Below are 13,656 nucleotides of genomic sequence, written 5' to 3' on the forward strand. Positions count from 1 at the left end.
TACACACATTTGGTTTGGACTTTGGATAACTCCTTTGTCTAATTAGGTCAACGACCGTTGACTTGCTATAGGAAAACATTTGTTTTACTTTTCCATCTTTATTCTTCTTCTGATTAATTAAAGGAACCAAAACTTATAAGAACTCCAACTTGTATTAATACTCAATACATATATCATTTTCTTCCTATTTCTCATTTTAAATTGCTCACATGTAAAGTATCTATTAATGTGATTGTTTGTTTGTCATTTTCATATACACCCTCTTTTAATTTGTTTTGATGTTAGAAGACAATTCCGCTCATCAATATACATAGTATTTAATTAGTATACTTATATTATCATTGTTAAATAACGATTGTTCTTTATCGTTTCTTGTTGGCTAGTGGCCCATATAAAATTTCTAACTCATACAATTATGTTCACTTCATTTTTTCTTCCTTTTACATTCAATTTTAAATACCGAATGGCCTTGTATTAATTCTATGGAAGCCTTGTTCATATTTAATGGCTACAGACATTCACATTCTTTTACAAGATATAATTAAACGCAATTCTCATTTCAAACACAGAACACAAAACTCACACGCCATTGTATTTGAGCTAAAATCTGATGTTATTTCGGCCAAAACAGCTTCTGGAAGAGGAGATTGCTTTTAACGAAATGATAATCCAAGCATCTTGGGCAAGTGGAGAGAATTAAAGTAAACCTGCAACAAATAATCCTAAAAAGTGAAACTTGATTTATTTATTTGTTTATTATTATTTTTTTTTTACCGAAACATTAATAGGAGCACATTCTCTCATGAGCGCTTCTATAAGTTCAGTCTTTCGGAACACTAATTTAAAGTAGATCATTACACATCCAACAGAGCAACAGCACCTAATAGAACTGCAGTCTTGCCTCTCCAGCCCTTTTCTTTTATTTTTGTTTTCATCTTACTTTATGTAATTTCTTTTATAATAGTATCAATACCATATGTGCTCCCATCACAATGTTTTTCCATTTTTCTACATCTCTCTTCATTTTCTTTATTCTTGACTCGAAAATTTGTGGTAGAAAATTTCATGACTCACCGTATGATCGACAAGTCTGGCACATCAGACCGTTTGACGCCAAATACCAAACAAAATATCGCCAACACAGCGATGCGAAAGTACATGGAAAAAGCTAAGAAGAGATGGGCGCAATTAAAAGAACCATCGCGCATATAGTTTGAGATATTGAGAAGACAAGTTTAAACTTTTAATTTTAACTCCTGCAAACAACTGCCGTTTGCCTCAAAGCAGTCACAATCTTACATTATTTGTGGGCACATGAACATATACACAAACCATCTTTTGACCCTTTAAATTTTCATTTTAATTATCAATTAATATTATGTGCATTGTTTAAACCTTTTCTGGGTCAGTGGAATATGATTGGGATTTGGCATCTACAAAACATAATGCGTTGTTGAATGCTTGTTATATTATTTAAAGGATTATTAATCAGCCAAGCACGGGCGGAACCAGGCTTCAAGTTGAGAGGGGGCCATTTTTTTTTAATATACTCTCTTTATTTAAGACATTTTTAATCAACTTATACCTCTTAATAAGTTAATTAACGGTCTTAAATTGATATTATCTTTTTATATTTATTTTTATTTAATAAAAATATGGGAAAATCATCCTTAGATCTTGTATAAGCCACATTCAACATGTTTTATTATAATTATAAGAAATCTTAAAATTCATTAATTTCATCCAAAAATTTAATACGTTTTTAGTTTTATCCCTATTAAATATGCTTGCTTTTTTTCGTAACATTAAATATGTATATTTTAATGGTATACTTTTCTCACTAATATTTACTCTTTCTATTTAAAAATGTAAGATATTTTTAGCTAAATCTCACCCCTTAACAATAGAGTTAATTATCTTCAAATAAACATCATCTTTTCATATTTATTTTTAATTACTAAGATATTTTACTTTAAAATAAATATAAAGAGATTTATTTATTATGGGCATTTTTGAAAAAATATAATAATTACACCTTAAAATAAAAAAAATACTTTATATTTTTAACATTAAATCCCTTAAAAATGCCTTATATTTTTTAATGTAGAAAATAATGAAAGATAAAAAAATTATAATAAAAATGTTAATGACATAATTTTTAAATAGGACAAAAATTAAAAACTATTCTCTCTTTCTTATAAGTAGAATAACAGAAAACAGTATATAAATATCCACTTCTTTTATCTTTTCTAGAGGGGAGGGGGTTAACTTTTTTCATGGGACTAAATATCTAGAGGTCCATATTATATATGAGAAGAGGTAGAGTGTTTTTTTTTTTAAAAAAAATAACGATGAAGTACTATTGAAGGACATTTATATCAATTTAAAACTAATTATTGTCAAAATTTAAATAAAGAAAGTTCAAATAGATTATTCTTAATTTATAATAAGTTATTATTAAAACTTAAATGAATATTTATTGATAAAAGATTAATCAAAATTGATAAGTATCTATTTAAATTTTGATAATAAATAATCATTGATTAATATAAATTTTTTTCAGGTATTTTCTATTGATATTTTTTTATTTTGTGTTCAACCTTACAAGTGGGACAGGCATGGAACGGTGAATAAAAAACAAAAATCTTATAAATCTACATATCTTTTAACCCTACCTCGAGGAGAAAACAGAGACAAACAACCTTTTGACCTTACATCCATATCCTGTATATAACTTTACAAAATTTATAATATAAAATTTTAAAAACTTAAATTAATGAGAAGACCCAAAAGACCTTAATTAATTAATTTTATCATGCATGAAGGAATGCATCCCACCGTTTATAAACTAAAAACCAGGCTCACCTTAATTGTAGGAGCAATGATTTGGTGTTGGAACATTTTTAATATGGGGAGCTTATAGGCTTAAATTTAAAAGGGAGATTATTATGTTGTTCAAGTGTGTATCAACCTAAGTCAATATAAAAAGTCTCGCATCAGATAAAGTTAAGCTTATAATTAATATAAAATAAAAAATAGCCTATAAACTTGAATTTTTAAGTTATGAGTTAAGATGTAGTGTCATTATACACTATTCTTGCCTATTTCTCCTCTCCTATTTCCAAGCAATAGCTCCGACTCCTAACAATAAAACTAATATAACTCATTGATTCACTAAAACTAATATAACTACTAAGCTATTGATATTTCTTTATTATATAATGCAAAAACTTATATATAAAGTAAACCAAGTTTCCAAATTGGAAGTTTGAGAAACTTATTATTTCATTAATGTTAATTTGTTGATTCAGTGAAAGAACATGTTAACAATACATTTTCAATATTAAATCTTGTCGACTTCGATGGATAAAAATATTCATCCATTTGTAATGGAAATTACATTAGTAGGAATATAGCTAAAACTTCTTTCGATTGGGTTTCAACTATTGGTAACACAATGATACTTCCTTTACCTAACCAAAAACTTGAATTAGTGGCTCTTTCCAAAAGATGTGAATGCAAATAAAAAAAAATCTCTCAAATAAGATTCACGACCCAATGGTCTTCTTAATGATAGAGACATTTAGTGATAAGCCTGTGCTTGTTTGGAGGGATCGTCCTAAATGATTAAAATGTGTCATTCACGATGCATAAAATATTCAACCAAAAATACTCTTGTATAAGGAGTGAAGTATTGTGATGTAGTTGGTGAATCCGCCATTTCGGCTACTATAATAGTGTAGTCCATTGCTCCCTTCTCTAGTAAGGTAGTCACCAGTTAAGGTATAGAAGATGCTTTTTGGCCAATAGATACATAAGCATGACACATTTTGTCCTTGTTGGTTGAGAATGGTGGATCCATAGCTACTATTGTTTTTTCGATTTATCTGTCCCCAATAATTAATTCTCGTTGACTACACCCTATAGGGATCATCGAATCAATAGCAATGAGTCTTATTTGAAGAGGCTCATAAGTGAAACATCTCAAAATAATATTGTTAGCGAGAGATTCAATTAAATGAGATTTAGAAGCTGAAATTTCTTCTCAACCATCAATAGGTTTTTTCAAGGCATTTATAACATGACCCAAATAAGCATCACTTGCTGGTATTTGAACTATTCTTCCTATTGCTTTCACAGAACTTCTCTCTTGTATCATCAAACTATTACCCATTAATACAATACCAACATTATTTCATTTATAATAGGAAGTAGACTTGTTAAAACAATAATTTAACTTCGTCATTTTATTTATATTTGCTTGTTAATTTAGTAAAATAACCTGTTTGCAATACATTTTGCATATTCAGTGTTATTGGCTTGTTACAAAGCATATGCAAAACAAAAGTCTTGATTACACTCTTAGGTACAAATAAAATTAACCTGCAGCATCAAAATTTAGCTGACGCAAACCCCGGTAGGACAGTGGTCACTGAAGAAGGACTTTCTTCCAGTTCAAGGAATAATCACGTGAAGTTGAGAAATGGAGAAGTTGATGAAGTTGTTCGTTGTCCTCTTCTTTTATTTTGAAATTTCGTGAAGGAGGTTATATAATTAGGGACAGTTTAATATTCAAAATTAGATCTTAAAACTAGAGACAGAGGAGTATATATATAATTATCATCTGAGGAGTGTGCAAAATGCATGTGTGCATTTACTTATTGCAAGTAGCTCTTGTTTATGTATCTGCAAGCATTCCACCAGCAAGTTCAATCTTTCCCCAATATATGCTTTCTCTAGTTATGATCAATCAAAGAATGTGAGGATGAGTTCCGATTTTATGACTTGAGATGGGTCAACTAATTTTAATTAGCTATGCTAATTCTGGATGCAACTGAAAGCTCCCATCACCAAATATGGACGCCTCTGAAGTGAAGCCATGTTATATTCGGTTGATCAAGCCTAGTAAATCAGGCTCGTGGCTTTAAATTTTTAATCCCATTATTATAGGGATCCCATATCTAGTAATACAATGAGAACAAGCTTTTATCGTGGGTATACTTCCAGTAATTAATGAATCAATTCCTAGTCCATCTAATTGAAGAGTTGCAAGGTTGATTAGAGTCAAGCTTTATATGCCAATATTGTTAGGATGCTAAGTGTAAGTGAATTGAAAGTTGAGCTTAATAAACAATATAAAATAAAGAAGAATAACCCATAAGCTTGAGCTTTGATATTTTGAGTCTTGATATTTTGAATTAAAATATGTTGTTTTTCCACTGCTATGATGCTGAGGTAAAGACAAAGTAATAGAATGACTGTTCAAAATGTTAATGGTGGTTGAAGCCTCCTCCATTGGAGGCAGGGGAAGGCTTTAAACTGTAATTCCTTACCAAGCAAATTTACGAATGAAGCAGTCCATTGTATTTTACTTAATATCACTGAACAAGAATAAAATTTGCACAACACAATTTTAATCTGAAAATGGAGCTCATTTTGTCAGATTAAAATAACAGCAAGAATTCCTGTTCTTTTTGGACTCCTATAAAATGACAGCAAAGACTTTTGCTACGTCTGAAACCTGTATCTTAAAAGCTCTAAGAACTTGCATTCTGCAATTCTAATGGTATGCATGAAAATAAGAACAGAGGAGGGCCGGTTCTGAGCTTCTCATAGAGAAAGCGAAAGCCCTTTGACTAATAGGAGACAAACCCAACAAGAATGAGGTATGAGGGAGGCTTAGTCCCAATCATATTGTGAAAACCACTTGGCTTAGCTTTTGGACTCAGCTCCATGAGAATGATAACTTAGCTTGGAGTCATATCCTGGAGAATAAGGTTGTTAGCCCCATTCTGAAACTGCAAGCCTGCAACAGGCCTGAAATTTGTAAGGATATATATACACACACACACACATATATATGAAGTTATGAACTCAACCAGATTCACATAAAAGACATGTAATTTGAAGAGTCAAACGCACACAGGGTGTAAGAAAAACCCTTTATCGAGGGTAAAGTTTTGTAATGGATGCGTCATTCGTAGACCATAGAATCGAACAGGCAGATTGATCAGAATCGACATCATTGTTGAGCCTATTTGGTGTTCTTCTACGCATAAAGGATGCAGGCTTTCGAGGTAGTGACAAAGTAACAGAGTAACTACTGAGCATAAGTGTTATAGTTGCCATTGAAGGTCTATCAGAAGGATTCTCCTGGACACATAGTAGAGCAACATGAATGCATCTTACGACTTCATTTCTTGAATATGAACCTCCCACTGTTGGATCCAACAACTCCAAAGGTGTTTTCTGTGTCCAGTTTTTCCAAGCCTGCGGTTACACAAGAAGTCAATGTTCAAATTGGGAATTTGTCAATTGTTTCACACTAGAATCCATTATCTATATATATTTCCCAAGCGTTTGCTGCTCACATTGAAGAAAGATGTTGCACTTGGCGAGTTTACTTACGTAGCTTAAGAGGTCATCAGCTTGATGCGGTTGGTAAAAATCAGTGTTTTTCTTGCCAGTAACAATCTCTAAAATTAAAACGCCAAAACTAAACACATCTGATTTCACAGAAAATTGTCCATACATTGCATATTCTGGAGACATATAACCACTACATATAAACAATATCAATCCATTAAACTTAGGAAAACAATTAATAAATAACCAGAGATGAGAATTATGTAAAACTTACTAAGTCCCAACTATTCTTCTTGTATTTACTTGAGTTTGACCATCCTAAAAGATTTTTGCCATGCCAAAATCTGAAATTTTTGGGTTCATATTAGTATCTAATAGAATATTGTTAACTTTGAGATCGCGATGAATTATTCTAAGTTGAGAATCTTGATGGAGATAAAGCATTCCTCAATGCCTAATATGATCTTGTATCATTTTGACCAATCAAGAATTCTTTTCCTTTCCACATCTACAAGTTTGTCAAAATGAGTTTTTCAAGTTAGTAATTGCAGGATTAAGAAGCAAAAAATGATAAAACTAGGGGCGGAGTCAGGATTTAAAAATAAAGAAAGGCTAAAATTAAAAAACATATATATTACAAAATTTTTATAAATTTTAGAGGGTCAAAATTATATAACATCTATATAATATAAAGAAAATTTTAAAACATTGGGGGGCCACGGCCCTGTTGGTCCTCCCTCCTTCCGCCAGTGGATAAAACCATGTGAATATAATAAATCATTTGGATATAAGAATGAATTGTTTGCATAAAAGACTAGATTTAGAGATCCCAAGAATAGGAAGAGTAGTCAAAAGGTTCGAACCAAATAGAAACTTACCGAGGCTTGTGTTAGGGATATATTCATAGACAAGTATCTTCTCTTGCCCCTCTAAGCAAAATCCAAGCAGCCTCACTAAATTCCTGTGTTGCAGCTTGGCCACAAGAGCAGCTTCATTTCTGAACTCCAATGCACCCTGCAAGGAGGCTACCGACAACCTCTTCACAGCTATCTCCTGTCCGTTTGGAAGGATGCCCTGAAAAACATGATAAGATATCTGACCAATTTCCCCAGTTTAGCAGACAAAAATGACGGCAATTTACAATTAAGAAACTAACTACCTTATAAACCGCCCCAAATCCACCTTGACCAATCTTCTTCTCATCCGAGAACCTGTTCGTCGCAGCTCCTATGGTAGCCAAGTCAAATTGCAAAGACTCTATCTCTGAAAGATCTGTCCCATCTTCAATGAAAACAAAGACAGAGGAATCTGTCAGCCACCAAATTACTGAAACCATATCCAACCTTGGGGGAGAAAAATGTCAGTAACGAAACAAGAACAATCATTGAGATGGGGAAGGAGATATTAGTATTACTTCCATCCTCTGTAAATGAGTTGTTCTTCTTGCTTGCTCTCCTATGGAGGAAACAACAACCCACAACGAAAAGTGCCAAAGCAACGACAGTCGGGACAACAATCGCAACAATTTTTGAGATATTTCTGCTTCCTGCACAAAATATTGTAATATTAACCACAAATATCATCATGAATAAATGATCATGAATGAGCTAAAATCCAATCATTACCCGAAGGAGGAGGAAATAGTGATTCAGAGGACGTGTGGGTCATATTGTAAAATGAAAAAAATTCATATCTTATATTACATGATGGAACCAGGACGGTTGCCCCCTTGCTCCCACTACAGCAATTCGGAAGAGATCCGATGGCACTTCTGAAACAAGAATTACAAAGAGAATCGGACGAGCCAGGAGTGCACTGTGCGAGGCCGTACAAGGTTTCCGACGATGTGAAGTTCACTTCCGCCGTAGCAAACTTCCTCCCTGTCTCAGCTTTTTCTGTCACGTTATTCAACATGCTCGACAGCACGGCGTCGAACCTATCCCGTTCGGAGCTAGCTATGGTATCGGCATCTCTCAAATTCACAGCAGGGACCATGGGGTTCAAGTCCCCGTTTGAGTAACGAAGCATACACAAATCGTACCAGATTATGGATTCTGTTTGGTTTGGGCAGAGGCGTGTCATCTCCTTGGATGCGGTGGCGACGCAGGATTGGCACAAGTCCGGGGTGACGTCCCCGCGACAGAGGAAAAGCCCGGTGATGGTGGAAGGGGTTGCCGAGGACACGGTGGTACGGTAGTAACCGTCCTGGAGCGAAGCGTTGGAGACAAGGGAAGAGAGAAGGACATGCAAATTGGCTTGGAATGTACTGTTGGGTGAGAAAGAGGTTCCGTCAGTACAGTCATGACTTCTGAAAACTGGAGCTGCTTCGCTTGTGAAGCTCAGAAATGCCCAGAGAGAGAGAAGGATGAAGATGGACATGTTGGCGAACAGATACTTGGATTGATTGCAATAAGGTTGTAGTCAAAGTTATTAACGAACAGTTCGTTGACTGTTGATTAAGCTTGTTTTTCGATGTGTACCAAATAGTGGAAGATAAGATTGGTGGGGAAACTACATCGTTAAAGAAGTCAATGCCAAGGGAAAGAAATGAAGTTGTAGCCCAACTTGACTTGTCTGATTCCAGCCAGTGGTTAAAGTTTTTCGCTCTGTAAATGGAAAAATTGCTATCCATTTTGTTCTTTTCATTTCAAGTGAAAAAAAAAAAAAAAAAAAACACCGACATGCATGATTGTTGTATGATGAAAGTAAAACTTCACCCGCCACATGTGCTTCACGCAGCTGACAGGGACCCCTCGAGCAGGCCATATCACCTAGAGTCCACGAGCAACCCATATCGCCGCCTCCAATTAGGTGATGAGTCAACTGATTCGAATATTATGGAACTCACTTGCTTGCAGTTAATTAAAAATAATTTAACAAATAGCTATCTTTTAGAAAGATTTATTTTTACAATTTTGGTCTAATGAATTCTTAATATTACGTGATACTTGCAACATTTAACAAGAATTTCTAATATTTTTTGCTGATTAATCAGATTAAATGTTCAGAGTCAATTTTTTCTTATTAAAAAAATTTATGTTTTAGAAGTAAGGAATACCGAACTGAAATGAAAAAAGAGATTGAAAGATCAAATCTTGTTGGTTCTCTCAAACATAAACATGTGTGTTAGTCAACACTTGTACTGAAATTGATAATTTTCAATTTGGATCACGGAAACATTGATAATTGTGTTATCTAATGAAGTTTACCCAGAAGAATTAGTCTTTCTTTATCATTAACAGTCCTTACACCAGATTTCCAAAAAATAAATAAATAACACTATTGATTATTCAAATGAAATTATCTCACATAGGTTGCTTTTTCTCACTTGCGTAAGATTACTCGTGTTCAAATATACAGTGGTCAGTGCTTATGCTCAACAAACAAGAAAAAAGTCAAAAACCAAAACCTAAGGAATTCAATACAAAGAAATAACTACAAACTAAAAATTCAAACTTCTAGACATAGATGTCTCATGCAGCTGCCATGGTAATCTCACATTCTTACCACTTGTGAGTCCAACATCAACTTCTGCTGCACTCTATTTTTAGCAACAAACAAGAGATCACAGTGACAATCCAGATGACAGGTGGATAAATGGTTTTTTTTAATAGAAAACAACTAACTAACCATATATATAGATATCAATTATAACTGGGGACAAAAAATTCAGGCTGCAAGGGGGTTGGCAGAGTCACAGAGTAACTATCAAGCATCAGAGCTATAGATGCCATTGTAGGTCTATCTGTTGGATCTTCTTGAACGCACAATAGACCAATGTGGATGCATCTGATAACTTCATTTGGAGTGTAAGATTCTATCAATGTGGGGTCCAGCAATTCCAAGGGTGTTTCATCCTTCCAAAGTTTCCAAGCCTGCATTAAAATCAGTAGAATTTTCCTTTACACTTGAAGCTGATGACTTGCTTGAATCAAACCAATGAGGATCAAGCCGTAATTAATGATATACTCACGTGGCTCAAAAGGTCCACAGCACCGTCTGTTTGATGGAAAGAGCTATTCTTCTTTCCACTAATAATTTCCATGAGGAGGACACCAAAGCTGTATACATCGGATTTAACAGAGAATTTTCCATGCATAGCATATTCTGGTGATACATAACCACTGCAAAGTAAAACCAATGGCACAAAACTCTCCAATGGTGACATTGTTTTTTGTTTGCTTAAACAATGATGCTAAAATATCAAAAGGTAGGAACAGCTTAAAATATATATGTTTTCAAAAACATACTTTATGCAATAGCTTCTGAAAATCTGTACTTACTATGTGCCAATAATTCGACTAGTATTTCCTTGAGTCTGATCAATACTAAAAATTCTTGCTATACCAAAATCTGATATTTTTGGGTTCATATCACTATCTAACAATATATTGTTGGCTTTAAGATCACGGTGTATGATTTTAAATTTTGAATCTTCATGAAGATATTGAATGCCTCGAACAATCCCTTTGATAATCTCATAACGTTGTCTCCAATTCAATTGTCTTTGCTTCTCATGATCTACACATTTAACAATATTGGAACCATGAGCAAATTGTCGAATTAGGAAAAGCTAAGGTCAGATCAAGCATATAAATTGTTCCCTACACAAAACTGAGATAAGATGAGCCTACCAAAAATAATGTAATCAAGACTTTTGTTTTGCATATACTCATAAATGAGTATCTTCTCTTGTCCTTGCAAGCTGAATCCCAGAAACCTCACTAAATTTCTGTGTTGAAGCTTGGCAACCACCATTGCTTCATTCTTAAATTCTTCTCCACCTTGTCCAGAGCCTTGGGAGAGCCTCTTAACAGCGATTTCTTGTCCATTTGGAAGCATACCCTGAGTTTTATTCATATAATCAACTGATATATGCAAAACAATCTAATTTCCTTCATGTAGGACAACCAAAAAGCATACAAACTCAATACCCTGTAAACCTCTCCAAATCCACCTTCACCAAGCTTGTTATCTGCAGAGAACTTGTTTGTGGCGGCTTCAATAGTACTGAAATCATATTGCAGTGAGTCCAAAGTAGCGATGTCATTTGCAGCTGCAGAACCAAATGGTATATGTGTAAGATAAATGAAAAAAGTTAGATACTTTGAGATCACTATGTGGATCCTTACAATTTCCATCTGCCACAGTGTCATACTCTTTCCTTGTTCTTTTGCTCAAGAAACAAACTCCCACTATAAACAGCAGCACAGCCACTGTAATTGAAACCACAGTTGCAACAACTGTCCCAGAAGATTTCCCACTTTTACCTGCATCGTTCCAAATGATGAAACTAGCTGTAGATTTATTTCACAGATATTGAAAGCAATTTCATCATAATCATCTATAATTCCCGTTTTCTCAACATATTGACAGCTTATGGCTCATCTCCATTCAAGGTTTAGCACCTTATACCTGCATCTGCTTTATGGTTATCTGTTAAAATTCTATGTCAATGGCTTGTTAGCAGAGCTAGTCACAGTTATTCTTAGTGGTGAGCCCCTTTCATGTGTTCACTTTCACTTCACTCACACTCCAGAAGTTCTTTGATTACTCGTCTAGTCTACCCTGCTCACTAGGTTCACTCATCACCATTCAATTTCCTCACGCCTACTGCTGTTATCTGGGCACTTGCATTTTTTCCGGTACAAGAAAATAATTTCAACACAAACAAGCAAATTTAATTGAAAGAATCATCTTTAAACTGACCTTTGTCTTCCGACGAAGGTGTAGAATTCACAAGTGCTGGTGGTGCGAGAGTCGGAGCCACTGAAGCCTGTTGTCTATAGAAAGGGTACAATTCATACCTGAAGTTGCAACTTGGATAAAGAACTCTTCCTCCGATCCTGTAAGTGCAGCACCACGCAACATCCTCAATCACAAGACTCAAACACTTTCTGCAATCTTGGGGAGACAGGTCCGGCGTGCACTGTGTCAGACAGTACAGCGTCTGAAATGCAGAAAGATTGGATGTCTTCGTCGCATATTTCTCAACCCCTATCGGAGCTTTCGCTGCCTTGTCTGCCGTTTCGTTTAAGGTTGTATACATTAAACGCATGTACCTTTCTTTAACATTGTCGGTGACATTGCCGATGTTCCTGAGGCGCATTCTCGGCCTTGTCTCCATCTTTGAGAAGAAATACTGGTTGGAATACCGAACCATGCACTCATCGTACCAGAGTATAGCCCCTTTGGAAAACGGACACGTGCCAGAGGAGGCTCCGAATCTGTGAGTAGCGTTAAAAACGCATTCTTCACAGAGGTCCTGGGGGACGTCACCACGGCACATGAAGAGGCCATAGACGGTGTCGGAGTGGTTTCTGACAGCGGCGGTGGTAACGGTGTTGTTGAAGAATTGGATGTGGCCAGTGGCGTGGGAAGCTAAGGAATCGAGGAGGGTTCTGAGGTTGAAGTGGAAGGTACTGTTTTGAGCGAAGGTTTCGGTGCCTGTGCAGTTTTGCCGAAGGAAAATGGGGGCTTCTGCTGCTTCAGAGATGGGAGAACAGAGGAAGCAAAGAAACATAAGAAGGAGGATGAGGTTGAAGGAAGAGTTGGTTATAGTAATGATTCTGTTAGTCTCTGAGACGCCAGCCATGGTTGGAACTTGGAAACCTACACTAGGGATGAGTTCTTGCTGTTCATATGATGAGGTCTGCAATAGATCTTTTCGTTGACGTCTCCTCTCTCGAGTCAATGAAGCTAGTCCATGAAAGTCCTCCCTTCCCTTCTTCACGTTCGGGCTTCAAATCAGGCTCTTAAGGTTTTTTTTTTTTTTTTTTTTTTGACTGAAGGCTCTTACGGTTTTAAACAAGCTGTTTTTCACACTTTTTTTAATCAATCTTGTTAAAAATTATTTGGTTGAAATTATTAATATTAAAAATAATATGATTAAAATCGATTGGTTTATTTTATTTTTGATTTAATATATAAAAATAATAAAATTTGTTAAATTGTGTATTGACATAATTATAAATTTAAATAAAAAAATCTGGTTATATTTTAGAGCTTATTATTATCCTTTAGATTTTTAATTTAGGTTCATTTGAGTTTATCTATGCATTAATACAATTACAAATTTAATTGTTTTAAAAAATAAAAAATTATACAGGCTTTCAAATTTGATCCTGAATCCTATCAATGAAGATCAAGCTTAAAAAACATGATAAATTTAACATAAACGGGCTCTCGAATTTTAGCCTTTAATAACAGACTACACCTAACATTTCAACATTTTGGATTGGAACCTGCCTCCTCTCCTATTGCAACAAGAGAAGCATAGGTGTCACTGTT

General features: G+C 34.7%; 1 protein-coding gene and 2 pseudogenes across 1 annotated transcript; all 3 read right to left on the minus strand.

The window, feature by feature from the left end:
- Window positions 1–3,343: 3,343 nt before the first annotated feature.
- On the minus strand, window positions 3,344–4,195 carry LOC129286090 (ATP synthase subunit alpha, chloroplastic-like; annotated as a pseudogene).
- Window positions 4,196–5,270: 1,075 nt separating this feature from the next.
- On the minus strand, window positions 5,271–8,923 carry LOC129285309 (cysteine-rich receptor-like protein kinase 10; annotated as a pseudogene).
- Window positions 8,924–9,632: 709 nt separating this feature from the next.
- Window positions 9,633–13,140, minus strand: LOC129285306 (cysteine-rich receptor-like protein kinase 10). Its single transcript, XM_054920938.1, has 7 exons — window positions 12,076–13,140; window positions 11,499–11,636; window positions 11,301–11,422; window positions 11,001–11,211; window positions 10,650–10,887; window positions 10,340–10,490; window positions 9,633–10,241 (listed from the first exon to the last, which is right to left on the minus strand). The coding sequence occupies exons 1-7, from the start codon at window positions 12,959–12,961 to the stop codon at window positions 10,011–10,013; spliced, it is 1,977 nt and encodes a 658-aa protein (XP_054776913.1). The 5' UTR covers window positions 12,962–13,140; the 3' UTR covers window positions 9,633–10,010.
- Between the last annotated feature and the right edge of the window lie 516 nt (window positions 13,141–13,656).

This window comes from Prosopis cineraria, unplaced genomic scaffold (genome assembly GCF_029017545.1).
Source record: "Prosopis cineraria cultivar Desert tree isolate PC_DT_omini unplaced genomic scaffold, ASM2901754v1 PC11, whole genome shotgun sequence".
NCBI lineage: Eukaryota > Viridiplantae > Streptophyta > Magnoliopsida > Fabales > Fabaceae > Prosopis > Prosopis cineraria.

What these genes read in the sequence shown, in the direction of transcription:
- LOC129285306 (XM_054920938.1), bottom strand. Translation starts at nt 12,961, where the DNA reads ATGGCTGGCGTCTCAGAGACTAACAGAATCATTACTATAACCAACTCT. An exon ending in ACCTTCGTCGGAAGACAAAG is followed by an intron (nt 11,637 to 12,075) that starts GTCAGTTTAAAG and finishes GGAACGATGCAG; the next exon opens with GTAAAAGTGGGAAATCTTCT. An exon ending in GATTTGGAGAGGTTTACAGG is followed by an intron (nt 11,212 to 11,300) that starts GTATTGAGTTTG and finishes AATAAAACTCAG; the next exon opens with GGTATGCTTCCAAATGGACA.